A 23,126-nucleotide genomic window follows, 5' to 3' on the forward strand; every position below is an offset into this window, starting at 1 on the left:
GAGAAATTACAACATGCTGCGGTGTAGAGGGACCTGGGGGTCATTGTGCATGAAACTTTTTTGATGAATCCCAAAAAGTTAGTTTGCAGGTGCAGCAGGTAATCAGGAAGGCAAATGGAATGTTGGCCTTCATTGCGAGAGGGATGGAGTACAAAAGCAGGGAGGTCCTTCTGCAACTGTGTAGGGTATTGGTGAGGCCGCACCTGGAGTACTGCATGCAGTTTTGGTCACCTTACTTAAGGAAGGATATACTAGCTTTGGATGGGTACATGATTCCAGAGATGAGGGGGTTACCTTATGATGACAGATTGAGTAGACTGGGTCTTTACTCGTTGGAGTTCAGAAGAATGAGGGGTGATCTTGTAGAAACATTTAAAATAATGAAAGGGATAGACAAGATAGAGGCAGAGAGGTTGTTTCCACTGGTCGTGGAGACTAGAACTAGGGGGCACAGCCTCAAAATACGGGGGAGCCAATTTAAAACCGAGTTGAGAAGGAATTTCTTCTCCCAGAGGGTTGTGAATCTGTGGAATTCTCTGCCCAAGGAAGCAGTTGAGGCTAGCTCATTGAATGTATTCAAGTCACAGATAGATAGATTTTTAACCAATAAGGGAATTAAGGGTCACGGGGAGCGGGCGGGTAAGTGGTGCTGAGTCCACGGCCAGATCAGCCATGATCTTATTGAATGGCGGAGCAGGCTCGAGGGGCTAGATGGCCTACTCCTGGTCCTAATTCTTATGTTCTTATGTTCCATAAGGGTCAGTGCGACCACTGTTGTTCACAATTTATATTAATGATTTAGACTTTGGAATCAAAAACACAATTTCTAAATTTGCGGATGACAAGAAATTGGGGGTGGGGGACTTCAATACTGAGGACTACAACAAATTACAGGAGGACATTAATAAACTTGCAGAATGGGCATATAATTGGCAAATGAAGATCAACACAGATAAACGTGAGGTATTACATTTTGGTAGGAAGAATAGGGAGGTCATTTGCCACCATCCGTGGCTAACTAAGGAAATAAGGGATGGTATCAAATTGAAAACAAGGGCATACAATGTGGCCAAGACTAGTGGGAGGCCAGAGGATTGGGAAACTTGTAAAAGCCAGCAAAGAACGACTAAAAAAATAATAAAGAGAGGGAAGATAAATTATGAAAGTAAACTAGCACGAAATATAAAAACAGATAGTAAGAGTTTCTACAGGTACATAAAAAGGACGAGAGTGGCTAAAGTAAATGTTGGTCCCCTGGAGGATGGGACTGGGGAATTAATAATGGAGAAGGGAAATGGCAGAGACTTTGAACAAATATTTTGTATCGGTCTTCACGGTAGAAGACATTAAAAACATCCCAATAGTGGAGAATAAAGGGGCTATAGGGAGGGAGGAACTTAATACAATCACTATCACTAATGAAGTAGTACTCGGTAAAATAATAGGACTAAAGGCGGACAAGTCCCCTGGACCTGATGGCTTAGATCTTAGGGTCTTAAAAGAAGTGGCTGCAGAGATAGTGGATGCATTTGGTTGTAATCTACCAAAATTCCCTGGATTCTGGGGCGGTCCCAGCGGATTGGAAAACTGCAAATGTAACGCCCCTATTTAAAAAAGGAGGCAGACAGTAAGTAGTGAACTATAGACCAATTAGCCTAACATCTATCGTTGGGAAAATACTGGAGTCCATTATCAAGGCAGTGGGATATTTGGAAAAGCATAATTCAATCAAGCAGAGCCAACATGGTTTTATGAAAGGGAAATCATGTTTGACAAATTTGCTGGAGTTCTTTGAGAATGTAACGAGCAGAGTGGATAAGGGGGAACCAGTGGATGTGGTGTATTTGGATTTCCAGAAGGCATTCGATAAGGTGCCACATAAGAGGTTACTCCACAAGATAAAAGTTCACGGGGTTGGGGGTAATATATTAGTATAGATAGAGGATTGACTCACTAACAGAAAAGGAGAGTCGGGATAAATGGGTCATTTTCCGGTTGGCAAACAGTAACTAGTGGGGTGTCGCAGGGATCAGTGCTGTGGCCTCAACTATTTACAATCTATATTAATGACTTGGATGAAGGGACCGAGTGTAATGTAGCCAAGTTTGCTGATGATACAAAGATGGGTGGGAAAGCAAATTGTGAGGACGACACAAAAAATCTGCAAAGGGATATAGACAGGCTAAGTGAGTGGGCAAAAATTTGGCAGATGGAGTATAATGTGGGAAAATGTGAGGTTATCCACTTTGGCAGAAAAAATAAAAAAGCAAATTATAATTTAAATGGAGAAAGATTGCAAAGTGCTGCAGTACAGAGGGACCTGGGGGCTCTTGTGCATGAAACACAAAAGGTTAGTATGCAGATACAGCAAGTAATCAGGAAGGCAAATGGAATGTTGACCTTTATTGCAAGGGGGATAGAGTATAAAAGCAGAGAAGTCCTGCTACAACTGTACAGGGTATTGGTGAGGCCACACCTGGAGTACTGCGTACAGTTTTGGTTTCCGTATTTAAGGAAGGATATACCTGCATTGGAGGCTGTTCAGAGAAATGGTTCATTGGGTTGATTCCGGAGATGAGGGGGTTGACTTATGAAGAAAGATTCAGTAGGTTGGGTCTATACACATGGAGTTCAGAAGAATGAGGGGTGATCTTATCGAAACATAAGGTAATGAGGGGGCTCAAGAAGGTGGATGCAGAGAGGATATTTCCACTCATAGGGAAAACTAAAACTAGGGGCCATAGTCTCAGAATAAGGGGCTGCCCATTTAAAACTGAGATGAGGAGGAATTTCTTCTCTCAGAGGATTGTACATCTGTGGAATTCTCTGCCCCAGAGATCTATGGAGGCTGGGTCATTGAATATATTTAAGATGGAGATAAGACAGATTTTTGTGCGATAAAGGAGTCATGGGTTATGGGGAGCAGGCGGGGAAGCGGAGCTGAGCCCAAGATCAGATCAGCCAAGATCGTATTAAAAGGCGGAGCAGGCTCGATGGGCCAAATGGCCTACTCCTGTTCCTAGTTGTTATGTTCTGGAGGGTGTGAGTCTAGGTGGGGTAGAGGAACAATGGGATCTCCGAACACAAATACACAACTCACTAAAAGGGTTAGCGACACGGGTTAGCAAGGCCATAAAAAAGCAAACCAAGCACTCGGGTTTATTGCTAGAGATAAAGAATTGAAAAGTAGGGAGGTTTTGCTAAACCTGTATCAAATCTTGGTTAGACCACACTTGGAGCACTGCGTACAGTTCTGGTCGCCATGTTATAAAAAGTATATAGAGGCACTGGAGAGGGTGCAGAGAAGATTTACAAGGATGATACCTGAAATGCGAGGGTATACATATCAGGAAAGGGTGAACGGGCTGGGTCTCTTTTCTCTTGAAAAAAGGCTCAGGTGTGTGAGATCTAATAGGGGACTTTAAAATGATGAAAGGTTTTGATAGAGTGGATAGAGAGAGAATGTTTCCACTTGTGGGGAAGAGCATAACTAGAGGCCATCAATATAAGATAGTCACCAAGAAATCCAATTGAGAATTCAGAAGAAACTTCTTTACCCAGAGAGTGGGGAGAATGTGGAACTCTCATTGAAGCGAATAGTATCGATGCATTTAAGGGGAGGCTGGACAAGTATATGGGGGAGAAGGGAATCGAGGGTTATGCTGATAGAGTTAGATGAGGAAAGACGGGGGGGGGCTGGAGTGGAGTATGGACTGGTTGGGCCGAATGGCCCGTTTCTATGCCGTATATCCCGTGTAATGCTATGTAAGCGGACACTGGATATCTCTGCAGACACAAGGAATTGAAGCAGGGATCCAGTCCCAACCCACACAGTGCATTAGTTGAGGAGTGGAAGCCTGCTGGTTTTGCTATTAAATGGAACATTTCCCACTGAGAAAGGCAAAAGGCAGCTAATAAGAGGGGCTTGAGAGCAGTCTGGGCCAAACCTCAGCCTTCAGTTTACTCGTATTCTTAGCTTGTGTGCAGCACCTCAACAATCTACAGCGGCCCTGGAATCGGGGTAAATCCCAGTCGTGTCACAGAGGCAGTTTATTCATCGAGTGCCTGCCTGAGTGTGAATGAGCCTCAGATTAAGCCAGGCATCGATAGCAAAATTAAAGCAGCTGCTTTGTAAAACCAGGGCTCCTCGGATAACAATCCAAGGGCAGGAAATAATTCTCCGTCACATCACGTCACTGCACTCCAAGTGTAATTCATCCCGGAGACATTGTGCCCAGGCTTCCTGGAAACAGGAGTCATTTTTGGACCAAGTACATCCACACTATGGAGTGAGTACGGCAATGAAAGGGTTAAAAGAGATCTTGTGCCCCAAACCAGCGCTCAGCTCAGTGCAGTCTCAAGTCACTACCCAACACAATCAGCTCCTGCAAGCTCAGTACAAGAGGTAGCACTTGGAGAATTCACTTCATGAAATTACAATTTCCCTTCACACTATAGCACAGATAAAGCAATAAAATTGCAGCATATGGACAGAGATTAACATCATGATTTTTCTGGGGAGGGAGAAGGCAAGACTTGCATTTATTAAGCACTGCATCATGTCTCAAATATTTGAATGCACTTCACATTCCAATGAGCAGAAAAGCACGCAGCCATTTTGTGCTTAGCATTATCCCACAGACAGAATCGTAACCAGTTAGTCCAGTTCTCGGTAGAACTGGTTACAGAAGGATTAGCGCAACGCCCGAAGGATGGCGGCTCAGTCCGTGCAGAATGCCTTCAGTGCAGCATACGTTCAGGGCATGATGTAGGGGTTAAACCACAAACTTCTGACTCAGAGCCAAGCGGGTTACCAACCGGCCCAAGCTGGCATACTGAGCACGATAGAATTTAGGCTGTGCTGCATAAAATATATAACTAGTGGCCCCGTAACTAGGCAAAATCTTTCATCGAGTAAAACCACAGTTATACTGCCACAACTACAGTGGAACAACATTGCCTATTGTATTGCCAGGCCCCCTTCCTCACACCAAGAGTCTGCATGTCTAGAGGCCAGCTCACCACACCAATGGGGCTCTGGCTCACGGGCTGAGTGATCGCCACACACTAACTCACAAGTGACCAAGTTTCAATTATCGGCAGCTCGTGCATAATGACTGCATTCAGATATCCCAAGGGGGTGGGGAAAGAGATTCAGGTTAGGGTATGGAAGGGGACAGAGGAGGCGGGGGGGGGGGGGGGAAAGAGGCAAAGACAAGAGGAAAGGGGTGATCCATGCCATGTGTGCTTGGTGAAATGCTGGTCTGTGAGTGGGAAAACGATGTCTCTGCCCTGATTTTCCCAGTGACCACTTGCACACCTGTGCCACTGTACTGAACTCCACATTCGGTTTAAAAAATTAACTGATTCTCTGTCAATCCTGAAGTAAAAAGTTAAGCTCTTCAAACAATTAACAGAAGCTATGAATATATTTGTTAGATCCTGGCATTGCTAATTGTGAACGGCACCTCAGCTGCTGCCTGCTTTCACTTCCGTGCACCGAGCCCTGCAAGTGGTAACTTCAACACAGCCCATTTCTCTGCTTACTCCACCCCACCCCACAGTGGGCTGTGCCTGTCACCCAAATGATCCACTCACATAGCCTGGCTGTGCCCCCAGACCAGGCTGCAGCCAGCAAGGAGCTGTGCCGTTGAATAGGGGAGGAGAGGGCCGAGCTGTACACCCGACACCTGAACACCCAGAGTCAGCATAAAACCGCCGCCCTCCTGCTCCACCAGGCCTCCTCCTTAGGATGGTCGTGGTGCAGATACTCGGGGTGCCCCTGGGCCCCAACAAAAGGAGATCGAGGCCAGGCCGGGAACAGTCCAGCACGCACCTCACGCACACACCGCCCGGCCTCAGAGCAAGCACCGCGATGGCCTCGGAGCGAGGAACCCCTTACTGGCTGGCAGTGGGAGTGAATGCTCAGATATATTAGACCGCCGTTCAACAGTAACCTTGAATTTATATTAACGTCCACAGCTCCCGGATAATTCTGTAACTTCAGTCTAATGTACGGATCCAGTTAGTCTTTAATTAGTCGATATTTGTGTGAGATTCTCTCTGGAATCGTTACATACACTTTCATGACCCACACTGGAGCTGCAGTTAATATTTGCCACAGGCATTGCCAGTAAGTTTTCAGATGGGCCAAGGACTGGGATATTAGCTCAACAGCTCTCTTCATTCTCCTTCCAGTAAATGGAGGATGGCTCTCGGGGGAGATGACCAATAAGCGGGAAAAAAGGCAATGTTCCCAGAGTCATTAAAATTACAGAACAATCGAAAGAGATTTCAACTTAGACTTTACACCGTTATCGAGCCCACTTTTAATGTCAAATCAAGGAGTATTATATGACAGAAAGTCTGGCTTCAACACGGGGACTGACTGCATCAAGCCTGCTTGCCTGGTCCCATTACCCCCCATCCTCCGACCCCCGGCATGGTCTCATTGCCCCCACCCTCTGATCCTGGCCCCATTACCCCCACCCTCTGATCCATTACCCCTGTCCGCCAACCCCCACCGTGGTCCCATTACTCCCGCCCTCTGACCCGGTCCCATTACCCCCGACCTCCGCCCTCTGATCCCACTTCACCTGGTCTCGACTCCCCTGTGTAATATCAAGGAATATCAACTTGTATATAAAACTGTACGCTAAAGAGCACATACAAAAATGCATTTAAAATCTTACATAAAAACAGAATATAAAGCAATTCCATCAACATCAGAGGAAAAGACAGACAGGTTTCGGGAGGAAAGACACCAGAACCGATGCTGACCTTGTGTTAATTCCGACAGACCTACTATGCATTTGCAGCTTTGCCTCAGAATTCCAGCACTCGAGTTTTCCCCATTTAAACACTTTATTGATACTCTATGTGCTGACACTGGGTTATGACTGCAGTTACTGGAGTGTTGCCAGTATAGAGACAACTCAGCACTGCAATCTGGCACCTTGTCTATAAACAGTTTGGTCTTTAACTTTTTGCTGATACTGGTTTCAAATCAAACATTGATCTCCCGTCCCAAGAGCAGATTGCCTATGTGAAAAAATTGACTCGAATCCAAGCACAGAATCCCAATGTACACATCCCATGATATGCTCCCAGCAAAGGACACAAGCATTTTCACCTCAGATACATCGCTGTGGATATTAGTTCACAAACATCCATGTCCACAAAACATGCAGCCTGTATTTTCACACTTTCATGTAATACACGTTGAATGACTTCACACGAAGTGTGGTCACATGTGGAACAGAGTACCTGGGGAGACTGAGGAGGTGTCAGCAAATTCAAGATGGAACGAGAGGTTTTTGGCAAAAGGTGTGATTGAGGGGTATGAACTAACATATGGTCTTTTAAAAATCTTCCAGACTACTATGACGGCTTCTGGTCCAATACACACCAGGTTACTGTACACTAATCTGACACATGTCTGCACACACCATACTGCAGGCTAGTTAACTGGAGAGATCGCCAGGTACTTATGTTGGAAAGTGTGAGGTCATGCATTTTAGCAGAAAAAAAATCAGAGCAAGTTATTATTTAAATGGAGAAAGATTGCAAAGTGCTGCAGTACAGCGGGACCTGGGGATACTTGTGCATGAAACACAAAAGGATAGTATGCAGGTACAGCAAGTGATCAGGAAGACCAATGGTACCTTGGCCTTTATTGCAAAGGGGATGGAGTATAAAAGCAGGGAAGTCTTGCTACAGTTATACAGGGTATTGGCGAGGTCACACCTGGAGTACTGCGTGCAGTTTTGGTTTCCATATTTATGAAAGGATATACTTGCTTTGGAGGCAGTTCAGAGAAGGTTCACTCTGTTGATTCCAGGGATGAGGGGGTTGACTTATGAGGAAAGGTTGGGCCTCTACTCATTGGAATTCAGAAGAATGAGAGGTGATCTTATCGAAACATATAAGATTATGAGGGGGCTTGACAAGGTGGATGCAGAGAAAATGTTTCCACTGATGGGGGAGACTAGAACTAGAGGGCATGGTCTTAGAATAAGGGGCCACCCATTTAAAACTGAGATGAGGAGAAATTTCTTCTCTCAAGAGATCATACTGTAGGCTAGTTAACCAGAGACCGTACCGCAGGCTAGTTAACCAGAGACCGTACTGCAGGCTGGTCAACCAGAGACCGTACTGGAGGCTGGTCAACCAGAGACCGTACTGCAGGCTAGTTAACCAGAGACCGTACTGGAGGCTGGTCAACCAGAGACCGTACTGGAGGCTGGTTAACCAGAGACCGTACTGTAGGCTGGTTAACCAGAGACCGTATTGCAGGCTAGTTAACCAGAGACCGTACTGTAGGCTGGTTAACCAGAGACTGTATTGCAGCCTAGTTAACCAGAGACCGTACTGTAGGCTGGTTAACCAGAGACTGTACTGTAGGCTGGTTAACCAGAGACTGTACTGTAGGCTGGTTAACCAGAGACCGTACTGTAGGCTGGTTAATCTGGGAGATGGTTGGATCCTTTCCTTATGATGCTGTGAAGCAATCTCTTGTGCTAATGATACAAAGGTTACATTCTGCTGATCCACGCGATGTGTTTGTTCAAACAGTTCAACAGATTTGTTAGACATGGCCCCTCTCCAATGTCATGCTTATTGCTTCCTGCTGCTTATTTCCCCGGGAGCCCTGAATCCCTTCTTCAGGATGCCATTCCCGCGAGTTTGCCGCCCTTCTGTCCTGAAATGAGTACCTCACTCCCCATCTGTAAGGACTCATGATCCGAGGTTGACAGCTGATAAACATGTACCAGGATTTCTACCACTTTGAGGGAGGTGAGAGAAGAGAGTTTGAAATGGTGCTCCCACATAAGATTAAGAGCAGGAGTAGCCCATACAGCCCCTCGAGCCTGCTCCGCCATTCAATAAGATCATGGCTGATCTTAAACCTCAACTCCATCTTCCCGGCTGATCCCCATATCCCTCGATTCCATTAGTCCAACAATCTATCGCTCTCATTAACCACAGCAGCTTTGACTCCAGACTGGATTTTCTTTTCTTTAAGCCTGTGGATGATGGTGGCAAGGACTCGCTGATTGCCCATCTCAAGTTGTAGCAATTAAAAAAAAAAGTGCTCGGCCACTTTCGGAGCGAGGTTAGGTTCTGTTTCTATTACAGAAGCAGAAGCGGGATTGAGTCATGTGCACAGCAAGCCCTGCAGGGATAGTGGTCTCTCTCCCTGAAGGATATTCATCAGGTGGGTTTTCACACCATTCTTTTCTGGTGCCGGATCAAAAATCAAATTCAATTCACAACTTGCCATGGTGGGATTTGAACTCATGACTTTCTGGGTTGCTAGCAATGACCCGTGCACGTGTGCAATCAGGAAGTTACTGGGACCACCAAATCAGCTGATGTAGTGAGGCATCAGTGCCCTGGATGGTTACATCACAGCTCCAGGTATCCACTGAAGCCTATGGTCAGATCTCATCCTCCAATATCCTCCCACTCACAGCATCACAGATCAGACTGGGAGAAACCTGGTCATAACAACACAGTCTGGAATACTTGTGTTCAAACATATATCCACAGCGGTATCGTTTGAGGAGTGCGCAAAGGGATACTGAAACAAGAGCACATTATATTACCTGCTCCATGTCGGGAGGCACAGGGCAAGGTTTAACCATCACAGTCACAAGCCCATTTAGTGACAAATCCTGGTTTCATTGTGTAACATTCCAGAATGTTTACATATTTTGATTGGGGGTGGGGGGGTTAAGTTTGCATTTCCTGCAGTAGCCTAGTCTGTAATACAAGGAGCTACAATTCTCACTGCTTTAAGCAGACATTGCATTCCGGAATTTTGCCTGCTTTCTCATGAAAACTCACGACTCCTGCCTTGTCTGAGTGAACAATCCTGTTCCTGCATTATGTGCACACGGCAGCTGATGGGTACAGCTTCAGGATAATCAATCCCTACCAACCCAATGAAGAGATTCTACAAAGTAGTTGCTATGGTTACACTTGCCTTCAAAAAGGTGAGAACCTTCACACTCCCAAGTCCTTTTACTGGAGGAGATCGCGTCGGCAGAAGGGACGGGAGTCGCGACTCATAGTTTAATTGCATTTGGCAAGCGAGGAAATTGTAACGTGGATGGAGCTTTCTGAGCCGATCGCACTGAGCCAGGGTTCATCTGCTGTCACTCAGAGGCAAGGAGGAGGGGCTGAAGCAAAGCACATTTAAAGAACCTGATAGTGTACAACACGCCCAACAGACTGACAGCAACTAAAGCAGAAAGGCTCCATTTGTAAAATAACATCCATGAAGGAGCACTTGCTCCAGAAATAGCAAATCTCTCTCTTCACTGGCTAAATGTGTTCACAAGTCTCGTGATCGTATATAGTGACAGCTTTCCCCGGAGAGACGCAGAACTTCCCCAGGGAGACATGGGGCCCTGGGACATGAACCTTCCCCGGGGAGACATGGACCTTCTTTGGAGGCAGGGGGGCACACGGACCTTCCCCAGGGGTTCACCATTGGACACACACACTCTGGGGTCAGTTTCACTGTTTGCCTAGTGAACAAGGTAAATGACTCCCACTCAAGGTGGTTCTGTAATATAAACAGGGCTCAGCTTTGTCGGGAATTTGGACCCTGCATACACCGGTTCAGGCCTTAGTGGGCCAGCTTGGCTCAGCTGGTAGCACTCTTGCCTCAGGAACAGAAGGTTGTGGGTTCCAATCCCACCTTGGGCCTCCAGCACATAATCCAACCAACTCCTGTGCTGCATTGTCAGAGGGGCCATGCTTTGGCTGGAACATGTCTGCCTGTTCCACTAATTGAGGCATCCTTCTCTCTGCACTTCTCAATCAATACTCCCCATGAAATAACCACAAGTAAAGCATGCATACTCTGTCGAGGTCCGGGTGCACCAGGGCCACATAGTCGTTGCAGGCGATAACGTTGCCCAGTGCGGAAAGGCGTTCCTCAATTCTCTGGATGGCCACGGATTCTGGAAGGCAATTGCGGATATGCTGCAGCTCCTGATCCGTCGTGTTATTCGGGACCATTAACCCGTGTCGGTTACCTGGAGAAGGCAAGTGCACCGATTAGGCCAAAACTGAATAATGTACCATTTACCCTGAATAGGTTCAAACAGGAACAATTCCTCACTGTGTGATCAACAGCACAGTGGTCTGGCTCGCCGTTACTGCACAATTATAAAAAGGCAGGAGTCTGGTTTATGGCTTGCCAGAAAGAAACACCAATGTAAATCATTAGTTTAATTCTAAAATATAGACAGCATCTCCATCATAAAATGACATTTGATTCACACAAACATTTACAGACAGATCTCAAAACTCAATGAGTAATTTACACCCTTCGCTTTTCAAGCCTGGGTTCAAAGAAAGCTCAGTGGGGACACTCACTCCGCTCTGAAGATTATAAAATGGTCCAGTGTGATATAAACAGACACGGTCAACACTTCCCACGCCCAGAATTCGGCACTAATTGGGCAATCTCACTTAGACAAGCCGGAAGGTGAGGTAGGGAGATAGAGAAATCACAGCAGGCTTCTCCGGGGTGGAGGTCTATCTCCGGGAACTTCTGCAGTTCCTGTGCTGATGGAGCTCCCATGATGTGTTGGAGAATTCCAGGATGTTGACCGAAGGACAATGAAGGAGAGGTGATTATATATCTAATTCAGGAAAGAGAGATGAAGGCTCACTCTCCTTGGTGCTAGAGGTCGTAGAGCGGGAAGGTGCTGTTAAAATGAGCTGCAGAGCATCCTGCACACAGTACATCACTTGGTTCCACTCTTACCTATCCAATCCTAACCAGAGCATGTCTGGCAACGGCTTTACTCAGCCCTGCATCGTGGAAATTTCGCAAGGATCCATCCTTGGCCACCTCTCCATGTAGCCCCCAATGCCACTACCTGCAGATATGGAACCAGCATCCACACGTATGCTGATGACACCCAGCTCTACCTCTCTATCTGCTCCTTTGATCACTCCGCTGCCTCTGTGCTATCAGACTGATGTTTGAACATCCAGTCTGGCATGAACCATAATTTCCTCCAGCTAAAGACTTTCAGTGACAGTCATTTCCTTTAGCCCCCAGTACAAACGCTGTACCCTCGCCACCCACTCCGTGATCACCATTCAGCCCGGCCAGCCAAATTACCAACGACATCTGCCCTCCTGTCACAAAGATCGCTTACTTCCATCTCTATAATAACAACTTGCCTTTATCTACCATCACTCTTCTCCTTCCTTACCTCAGTACATCTGCCACTGAAACCCTCATCCATGCCTGGATCATCTCCAGGCTCATTACACCAATGCTCATCCTATCCATCTCCTCCACCCTCAAGCTTTAGCTGCCTGCACCATATTCTGCTTAGAAACATCAGCCTGGTCAGCGCTGGCCTTTAGGCTGCTAATGTAGCCGTCTTCTCCCGTTACTGGTACCTCATCCTAAGCGATGCCGGATGCTGCTCCTGGCATGCTTTCCTATTCTCCCTATTGAGGTCCTTGCTTGATGACGGATGGATGAGTGAGTGAAGAATGTGTCAGGAGATGGGGTTACAGATTATGATGGCGTACAATTCTGCTGCTGATGTTGGCGCAGTGTATCTCATGGATTCTGAAGCTAAGGCTGCTGGATCTGTTGTTAGTCTGTGTGGTAGTGGCACACTGTATGATGGAGGCCGCCATTATGAAAATGAGACAGTCTTCAGTTACTTATCCAACTCATTCTTGAAAGCCACGATTGAGTCTGCCTCCATCACCCTCTCAGGCAGCGCATTCCAGATCCTAACCACTTGCTGCGTAAAAAGGTTTTTCCTCATGTTGCCTTTGGTTCTTCTCCCAATCACCTTAAATCTGTGTCCTCTGGTTCTCCACCCTTCCGCCAATGGGAACAGTTTCTCTCGATCTGCTCTATTCAGACCCTCATGATTTTGAAGCATGGCAGGTGTTTGAGGCACACTGTTCAGTGAGTGTCGGGAGATCAGAGAGTTGCTGTATTCCTGATTCTTGTTGCCTGCTCACAGGAGCGAGGGAAAAAAATTCAAACCCCCTCACCACGGATAAGCATTTAAAAAAAAAATCAGTAATGGCGAGATGACAATCTTTATGAAAGTGACATGTTGCAAAGAGAAAGCACAGAACACAATTCTGATCACCATTTGGAGGAGCTTCCCAGACAGCCACTGAGCCTTGTAAACAGAAGTGATCAAACATTCATGGCTGTCACTTCCATCAGCTCCACTTCAGAGTGCTGCAGTCGGCAGGAATAAATCATACAGCGGCTAGCTGGACAGAGACACACAGCGAGGAACAATCCCGTGATTGCCAGAGATGTTTCACTGCAGAGGGAACACAGCCACAGTGGAGATTTTGGAAGGGGATTTGGGTACAATGTGATTTTAAAGAAACCCCAGCGTGATGTTGAAAGCATAAAGACTAAAGGGAATTGGATATATTCTGAAATAGGGAATAATCACAGGACTATGGGGAAAGAGCAGGGTGTGGAACTGCTCCCCTCAACTGCATGTAAAAAAAAAACATACCGTTTAAAAAAATACAATGTTGAATTTAATTTCCCCACTAACATTCAACGAGAAGATAGAAGCTGTTTCTCATTCACTGGCGGTGTCTGCAGGTTTATCAGCCTTCACACAGATAGGCAGGATGAAGTCTGAGCTTACTCATCAATTATTTAAGATAAAACGCAGCAGCAGCAACTTCACGCGGGATAAAGCCCAGGAGAAGGCGACCTCGATTCCACAGCCTGTCTGGCAGCATTAAGGAGATCCAATTTCAGGCATAACTGAAGCTGCAATGTTTCACCCCCGACCCACCAAATGCATCATCGGATGGTTAGTGTTCCTGAGGCACAACAGCTTTTACGGCTCTAGCTGGGAGGGACCGTGACATTCACTGTCCAGGGGACACGCTGCAAGGACGGACATCCTCCCGACATGAATTATTGCTTTCTCTAGCAATAGGCCTTCGTGCTTGTGTTGCTGGTACATTCAACCATCGATCTGACTCACAGCATCTCTTCTTCCCCTCGATCAATGAATTGCCATCGATCTGATCCTTTAAACCCAAAGAGTTGGTATAGGTCCAAATTACCTGAAGTGCATCAAAAAGGATGGACAGCATGTCATAAAATTCACAGCACCGAGACAGGCCACTCGGCCCAACAGGTCCACGCCGGAGTTTATGCTCCACACGAGCCTCCTCATCTCACCCCATCAACATAACAAATAGGTCTAAGCACTGCAGGCTGTACAAAACTAATTGGTTTAAGGATTAAAGAACTCTCTGGCAGATTACTAATTCAGAAAGGATTGTAAAAACAGCAATATTGGAGAGATGTAGTGAACAGATAAGACTGGTGCAAAGGAAGGTACTTTAAAAGACATGGGATTATAGTCCAATATAAGAAGTATTCTAGGTTCCGTTTTAATTTTGAAAAAGGCAGACTGAAGCAGGTTCTTTTCTTCAATACCACCCAATGTCTTCCCCCTCCCCACCACCACCAACCAGGGAGTAAACAAGCAAGAAATATAAAAACAAATTGTAAGAGCTTCTACAAGTATGTAAAAAGGAAGAGAGTAACAAAAGTAAGGTTGGTCCCTCAGAGGCTGAGACAGATGAAATTATAATGGGGAATAGGAAATGGCAGAGACTTTAAAGAAGTCATTTGTATCTGTCTTCACAGTAGAAGACATAAAATGTATACCAAAAATAGTGGGGAACCAAGGGGCTAATAAGAGTGAGGAACTTAAAGTCATTAATATCAGTAAAGAAAAAGTACTTGAGAAACTAATGGGACTAAACGCCGACAAATCTCCTGGACCTGACGACCTACATCCAAGGGTTTTAAAAGAGGTGGCTGCAGAGATAGTGGACGCATTGGTTGTGATCTTCCAAAATTCCCCAGATTTTAGAACTGTTCCAGTGGATTGGAAGGTAGCAAATGTAACCCCGCTATTCAAGAAAAGAGGGAGAGAGAAAACAGGGAACTACAGGCCAGTTAGCCTGCTATCAGTCGTCGGGAAAATGCTGGAATTCATTGTTAAGGAAATGGTAACAGGGAACTTAGAAAATCATAAATATGATTAGGCAGAGTCAACACAGTTTTATGAAAGGGAAATCATGTTTAACAAATTTATTAAGAGTTGTTTGAGGATGTAACTTGCAGGGTAGATAAAGGGGAACCAGTGGATGTAGTATATTTGGATTTCCAAAAGCCATTCGATAAGGTGTCACAAAAAGGTGGCAATGCAGGCTAAGGGCTCATGGGGTGGGGGGTAATATATTAGCATGGATAGAGGATTGGTTAAATCGACAGAAAACAGAGTAGGGATAAACGGGTCATTTTCCGGATGGCAGGCTGTAACTAGAGGGGTGCCACAAGGATCAAGCTGTGAGGAGGACACAAAGGGATATAGGCAGGTTAAGTGAGTGAGCAATGAGGTCGCAGGTGGAGTATAATGTGGGGGAAATGTGAGGTTATTCACTTTTGTAGGAAGAATAGAAACACAGAATGGGCGATAAATTGCGGCCTCTCTGGGTGCGTACAATGTGTGCACATGCCCGAACCTCTCTGGGTGCGTACAATGTGTGCACATGCCCAAACAGGCCCCACAAGTTCCGGGTTTAGGCGCACAAAGCGCATTCAACGAAATCTGGCATTGGCGAACTTGCAACATTTCTTTTGATAGATCACACGTATCCCCGGGAGAAGGGCCTTCACGGGCGGAGGTTTGGGCTATTTGCCCAACTCTTGCCCAGCGAATGTCCTTCAAACTCTTACACCTGGTAAAAGCAGATGTAAGGCCTGCTTTTACCGCGTAATAGTTTTAAAAGATAGAAACATTTAATTTTATCTAATTTTTATATTAAAAACCCTGTCCATTAAGGTAAGTTTATTTTTAACCCTATTTTTAAAAGTTTCAAAAAAAAATTTTTTTTTCCTAAAACATCTAATTTAATTCAATTTCAATTAATTTTAAATATGTGAGGAGTTTTTTTTAATTTATTGTGTTGTTTGTGTGTTTTTGGGGAGTATTCTCATTGAGAGCAATGAGAGCTTGTGCAAACGGAACTCACCATTATCAACAATGAGAACACTCCATTGGTGATCCAGGCCCACGTGATCCCAAGTTGCACTTACATTCCCGGGATACGTGGGCCTGTGCGCTGGGCTGTGCACCAAAACCTCGGACCTGAAGTGTTCGTTCCTCCGGGACCACCTGGTACTTTCATTAAAAAATTCTGGTCGGAGGCATCCGCCTGCAGGAAGCCTCCGGCAGCAATTTTTGGCCCAATATTTTTGAAATGGTGAGAAAGTATTAAATGGTGGCGTTGAGAGAGATTTGGGTGACCTCGTACATGAAACACAAAAAGTTAGCATGCACGTATAGCACATAATTAGGAAGGCCAATGGCATGTCGGCCCTCACTGCAAAGGGTTTGGAGTACAAGAGTAAGGAAGTCTTATTACAATTGTACAGGGCTTTGGCGAGACCACACCTGGGGCACTGTGCACAGTTTTGGTCTCATTTGAGTAAGGACATACTTGCCTTGGAGACGGTGCAACGAAGGTTCATTAGATTGATCCCTGGGGTGAGAGGGTTGTCCTATGAGGAGAGACTGAGTAGAATGGACCTATACTCTCTCGAGTTTAGAAGAATGAGAGATGATCTCATTGAAACATACAAAATTCTGAGGGGGATTAACAGGGTAGATGCTGAGAGGTTGTTTCCTCTGGCTGGAGAGTCTTGAATTAGAGGGGGTATAGTCTCAGGAAAAGGGGTTGGCCATTTAAGATTGAGATGAGGAAGAATTTCTTCACTTGAGAGGCTTGTGCATCTTTGGAAATCTCTACCCCAAAGGGCTGTGGATGCTACGTCGTTGGGTATACTCAAGGTTGAGATCGATAGATTTTTGGACTCTAGGGGAAATCAAGGGATATGGGGATCGGGTGGGAAAGTGGAGTTGAGGTTGAAGATCAGCCATGATCTTATTAAATGGTGGAGCAGGCTCGAGGGACTGTATGGCCTACACCTCCTAATTCTCATGCACAAAATAAGCTGAATAGTTTAAATGCTGGTCCTGGTCCCACAGCAGTGTATCCAGCTTGGGAAAGAATGCTTTAATTCCTCATACAGCACACTATCAAATAAATGGAGTCTGGTTGGATGAAGACACAAATGTATAGCTCGGGATGAACGCCCTAGCAACCAGCAAGCCTGGCTCCGCCTTGGCCCCCCATGCTCCACACCCTGTAGATGAGACAATAGCATTCTGCTTTTCAAGAGATTTTTTCGACCACATAATTTCTTAATTTTCATCTTTTCCCTTCTTTGAGGTCATCTCCCACCATAAAGCATGAGGGGAGTGTTGTGTATCTGTAAAGCATGCACTCCCATGATCCGCCACCAGGGAGCTCATCCCCTGAAGTCCCAAGGGATCCCAGCATCCCTTGGGAGCACTGTATATAAGCCGGCCCCCTAAGGCCTGTTCCTCACTCTGGAATATCTTATTAAAGACTGAGGTCACTGTTACTTTAACCTCCCTGTGTGCAGTCTCATCTGTGTTAGGAACACAAAAACTGGCGACGAGACAACGAATCCAACGCAAAGATGCAGCAAACTGTGGGAATCCTGGAGAAGTTCTCGGAGGGTGAGGACTGGGAAGCTTGTGTCGAACGGCTAGACCAGTACTTTGTAGCCAACGAGCTGGACGGAGAAGGAAGTGCTGCAAAAAGGAGAGCGGCCCTCCTCACGGTTTGCGGGGCACCGACCTACAGCCTCATGAAGAATCTTCTGGCTCTGGTGAAACCCACAGATAAGTCATATGAGGAGCTGTGTACACTGGTTCGGGGGCATCTTAACCCGAGGGAGAGCGTGCTGATGGCGAGGTATCGGTTCTACACGTGCCAACGATCTGAAGGTCAGGAAGTGGCGAGCTACGTCGCCGAGCTAAGGTGACTTGCAGGACAATGTGAGTTTGATGGCTACCTGGAGCAAATGCTCAGAGACTTTTTTGTACTGGGCATTGGCCACGAGACCATCCTACGAAAACTTTTGACTGCAGAGACACCGACCCTCAGTAAGGCCATTGCGATAGCACAGGCGTTTATGTCCACCAGTGATAACACCAAACAAATCTCTCAGCACACAAGTGCTAGCAATGTTCATAAATTAACTGGAACTGCGTTTGCGAGCAGAAATGTACAGGGCAGAACCCATGAGTCTGCAACTGCCAGCAGGCCTCAGGTGACCCAGATGACTCAGTCCCCAACAAAGGATGAATGCAAGACAATTCACACCTTGTTGGCGTTGTGGAGGCTTCCATTCAGTCTATTCATGCCGCTTGAAAGGGTATGTTTGCAAGAGCTGTGGAACAATGGGGCACCTCCAACGAGCTTGCAAACGAGCTGCAAGCTCTGCAAAACCTGATAACCACCACGTGGCAGAGGAAGATCGGTCCATGGTGGATCAAAGCAATTTCGAGTCTGAGAGAGAGGAGGCAGATGCTGAAGTACATGGGGTGCACACATTTTCGACAAAATGTCCACCTATAATGGTAAGCGTAAAATTGAATGCCTTACCCGTAGCCATGGAACTGGACACTGGCGCTAGCCAATCCATCATGAGTAAAAAGATGTTTGAGAGACTGGTGCAACAAGGCATTCAGACCAGCCCTGAGCCCCATCCACACGAAATTGAGAACATAGACCAAAGAGCTTATCACGTCCTGGGCAGCGCCATGGTCAAGGTCACCTACGAGGGCACAGTGCTCGAACTGCCACTCTGGAAGATTGCTGCAGCCGACCGAATTCCAAACGGGCATCTGTTGTAGATGAACAGTCCCCTGTGCGTGTTCATGCAGGTGAGGCCCTTCGAAGACTCCTCCATTGGAAACTTTTCCGGGGCGAAGGTGCGGATTCACTTGGTCCCAGAGGCACGACCCATTCACCACAAGGCGCGAGCGATACCTCACATGATGAGGGAGAGTGTGGAAATCGAGCTGGACAGGCTGCAACACGAGGGCATCATCTCCCCAGTGAAATTCAGCAAGTGGGCCAGCCCAATTGTTCCAGTACTCAAAAGGGATGGCACGGTCAGGATTTGCGGCGATTATAAAGTAACTATTAATCGTTTCTCGCTACAGGACCAATACCCGCTACCTAAGGCAGACGACGTATTTGCAACGCTGGCAGGAGGCAAGACGTTCACCAAGCTCGACCTGACTTCGGCCGACATGACGCAGGAGCTGGAAGAGTCTTCAAAGGGCCTCACCTGCATCAACACGTACAAGAGACTGTTCATCGACAACAGATGCCCGTTTGGAATTCGATCTGCTGCAGCGATCTTCCAGAGAAACATGGAGCGCCTACTCAAGTCGGTATCACCCATGGTAGTCTTTCAGGGCGACATATTGGTCACGGGTCGGGACACCATCGAGCACCAACAAAACCTGGAGGAGGTCCTCCAGCGACTGGATCGCGTAGGGCTGCGGCTGAAGAGGTCAAAATGCGTCTTCACGGCAACAGAAGTGGAGTTTTTGGGGAGAAAGATCGCGGCGGACAGCATTCGGCCCACAGACGGCAAGACAGAGGCTATCAGGAACGTGCCCAGGCCACAGAACGTCACGGAGTTGCGGTCATTCCTGGGACTCCTCAACTATTTTGGTAACTTCCTACCGGGGTTAAGCACCCTTTTAGAGCCCCTACATGTATTATTGCGCAAAGGTGAGAATTGGGTATGGGGAAAAAAAACAAGTAATTGCTTTTGAGAAAGCCAGAAACATTTTATGCTCCAATAAGCTGCTTGTATTGTATAACCCGTGTAAAAGATTTGTTCTAGCATGTGACGTGTCGTCGTACGGAGTCGGGTGTGTATTACAACAAGCTAACGTTGCGGGGAAGTTACAACCTGTCACCTATGCTTCCAGGAGTTTGTCTAAGACCGAGAGGGCCGACAGCATAATTGAAAAAGAGGCATTACCGTGTGTGTTCGGGGTAAAGAAAATGCATCAGTACCTGTTTGGCCTCAAATTTGAGCTGGAAACCGATCACAAGCCCCTCACATCCCTGTTCGCTTAAAACAAAGGGATAAATACGTATGCCTCAGCCCACATACAAAGGTGGGCACTCGCGCTATCAGCGTGTAACTATACCATCTGCCACAGGCCAGGCACCGAGAACTGTGCAGATGCTCTCAGTCAGCTACCATTGCCCACCACGGGAGTGGAAATGGCGCAGCCCGCAGACTTGTTGATGGTCATGGAAACGTTTGAAAATGATAAATCACCTGTCACGGCATGCCATATTAGGACTTGGCCAGCCAAGATCCTCTGCTGTCCCTAGTAAAAAACTGTGTACTGCATGGGAGCTGGGCCAGCATCCCCGTTGAAATGCAAGAGCCAATCAAGCCGTTCCAGCGGCGGAAGGATGAGCTGTCCATTCAGGCAGACTGCCTGTTGTGGGGTAACCGCATAGTGCTACCAAAAAAGGGCAGGGAGACGTTCATCTCGGATCTCTACAGCACACCCGGGTATAGTAATGATGAAAGCAATAGCCAGATCCCACATGTGGTGGCCCGGTAATGACTCTAACTTAAGAGTCCTGTGTACGGCAATGCAGCGTATATGCTCAGTTGAGCAACGCGCCCAGAGAGGCACCACTAAGTTTGTGGTCCTGACCCTCCAGACCATGGTCGAGGATCCATGTTGACTATGCGGGCCCGTTTCTCGATAAAATGTTCCTGGTGGTGGTGGATGCTTTTTCAAAATGGACTGAATGTGAAATAATGTCGGGAAGCACCGCCACCCCCACCATTGAAAGCCTGAGGGCCATGTTTGCCACCCACGGCCTGCCTGACATACTGGTCAGTGACAACGGGCCATGTTTCACCAGTGCTGAATTTAAAGAATTCATGACCCGCAATGGGATCAAACATGTCACCTCGGCCCCGTTTAAACCAGCCTCCAATGGACAGGCAGAGCCGGCAGTACAAACAATCAAACAGAGCCTTAAACGAATCACACAAGGCTCACTCCAAACCTGCCTGTCCCGAGTACTGCTCAGCTACCGCACGAGACCCCACTCACTCACAGGGGTGCCCCCAGCTGAGCTACTCATGAAAAGGACACTTAAAACCAGACTCTCGCTGGTTCACCCCAATCTGCATGATCAGGTAGAGAGCAGGCGGCAGCAACAAAATGTAAACGATGGTCGCGCCACTGTGTCACGGGAAATTGATCTGAATGACCCTGTGTATGTGCTAAACTATGGACATGGTCCCAAGTGGATCGCGGGCACGGTGATAGCTAAAGAAGGGAGTAGGGTGTTTGTAGTCAAACTAGACAATGGACAAATTTGCAGAAAGCACCTGGACCAAACGAGGCTGCGGTTCACAGATTGCCCTGAACAACCCACAGCAGACACCACCTTTTTCGAGCCCACAACACACACCCAAAGGATCAACGACCACCACCCTGGACCAGGAAATCGAACCCATCACGCCCAACAGCTCAGCAAGGCCAGGCTCACCTAGCAGCCGTGCAGGGCCAACAACACGCCAGCCCAGCGAGGGCACAGCCAAAACACCAGAACAGACATTTGTATCGAGGCGGTCCACCAGGGAAAGAAAGGTTCCCGACCGCCTCACCTTGTAAATAGTTTTCACTTTGGATTTTGGGGGGGTGGTGGGGGAGTGATGTTGTGTATCTGTAAAGCATGCACTCCCATGTTCCGCCACCAGGGAGCTCATCCCCTGAAGTCCCAAGGGATCCCAGCATCCCTTGGGAGCACTGTATATAAGCCGGCCCCTAAGGCCTGTTCCTCACTCTGGAGTGTCTTAATAAAGACTGAGGTCACTGTTACTTTAGCCTCCCTGTGTGCAGCCTCATCTGTGTTAGGAGCACAAAAGGGAGCAGTCGGGAATTCCAATGACCAGTCTTTGCCAATCCCAGGCACATTGAGTTGTGTGGATGTGTGCGAGCACACTAGGGTGAGTGACTCTCCAACCACTGGACCTCCCTTCGTGCTGGCACTTGATGGCACTGCGCAATGAAGCTCATACGAATTCAGGAAAAACCTCAGAGTGGTTGAGGCGAATCGTACAGATGCATTTAAGGGGAAGCCAGATAAACACAAGGGAGAAAGGAATAGAAGGATATGCTGATAGGATGAGATGAAGAAGGGTGGGAGAAGGTTGGTGTGGAGCACAAACACCGGCATGGACCAGTTGGGCCAAATGGCTTCTTTCTGGGCTATAAATACTCTGTAATAACCGACTCCTGAACATTTAAAAATAAGCTTACCGACACACATTCTTCCAATGATTCTGCATCCTGCGATGGAGGCGTGGACCACAGGAATAGTCTCAGATAACTCCCCTTCAAAGACTCTGAAAGCACAACACACAACTCATTAACAGCAAGTCTTCAGCAGGCTGATTAACTCATGATTCTGACCCAATACACACAGCAATAGTATCGTAGGAAGGGAAATCAGAACAAACTGTCAAGGGTTTACATGGTTGGGCCATGCGAATTCTTGGGCATTCTGTGTGACCCAGAGCTGAGCTTCAAAGCCCAGGTTCCATCCATCACTAAGATTGCTACTGCCAGCCTCCATACCTGAGCAATGCTGTGCAGCGATAGCTCGAGCAAATAGGGTGTTGGGGTGTATCCATCGGAGAATTGAGTATAAGACGAGGCATACTGTTCTGTCCTTGTACAAGCCCTTAGTCAGGCCACACTTGGAATACTGTGCCCAGTTTTGGTCTCCTCGCACGGTGGGTGATATTGAGGTTCTGGAAAGGGTGTGGAAGATGGCCACAAGACTAATTCTAAATCTAAAACATCTTAGTTATCCTGGTCGGTTGAAAGAGTTGGGACTCTGTACCTTAGAGCAGCACAGACTGAGGGCGATCTGATTGAGGTTTATAAGATGATGAAGGAAATAGACGGTGTTCCAGCTGACCGTTTATTTCAGTGAAATAGGTTAGGCAGGACCAGGGGCACAAATTTAAGTTGTATCGGGCTAGAGGTTAGACATCAGGAGGTGGTTCTTTCCCCAGAGAATAGTAGAGCTCTGGAACAAGCTGCCGTTTCATGTGGTGGATGCAG

General features: G+C 47.0%; 1 protein-coding gene across 1 annotated transcript in view; it reads right to left on the bottom strand.

Annotated features, from left to right (window-relative positions):
* The window catches only part of eif6 (eukaryotic translation initiation factor 6), a 75,765-nt gene that overhangs the window by 41,276 nt on the left and 11,363 nt on the right, over positions 1–23,126 (bottom strand). The window contains exons 4-5 of the mRNA XM_070896512.1: positions 22,317–22,400; positions 10,873–11,048 (exon numbers count right to left, since the gene is read on the bottom strand). Of these exons, the coding sequence (XP_070752613.1) occupies positions 10,873–11,048; positions 22,317–22,400 (260 nt within the window). The remainder of the gene's footprint in view (positions 1–10,872; positions 11,049–22,316; positions 22,401–23,126) is intronic.

This window comes from Pristiophorus japonicus, chromosome 12, assembly GCF_044704955.1.
Source record: "Pristiophorus japonicus isolate sPriJap1 chromosome 12, sPriJap1.hap1, whole genome shotgun sequence".
Taxonomy (NCBI): domain Eukaryota; kingdom Metazoa; phylum Chordata; class Chondrichthyes; family Pristiophoridae; genus Pristiophorus; species Pristiophorus japonicus.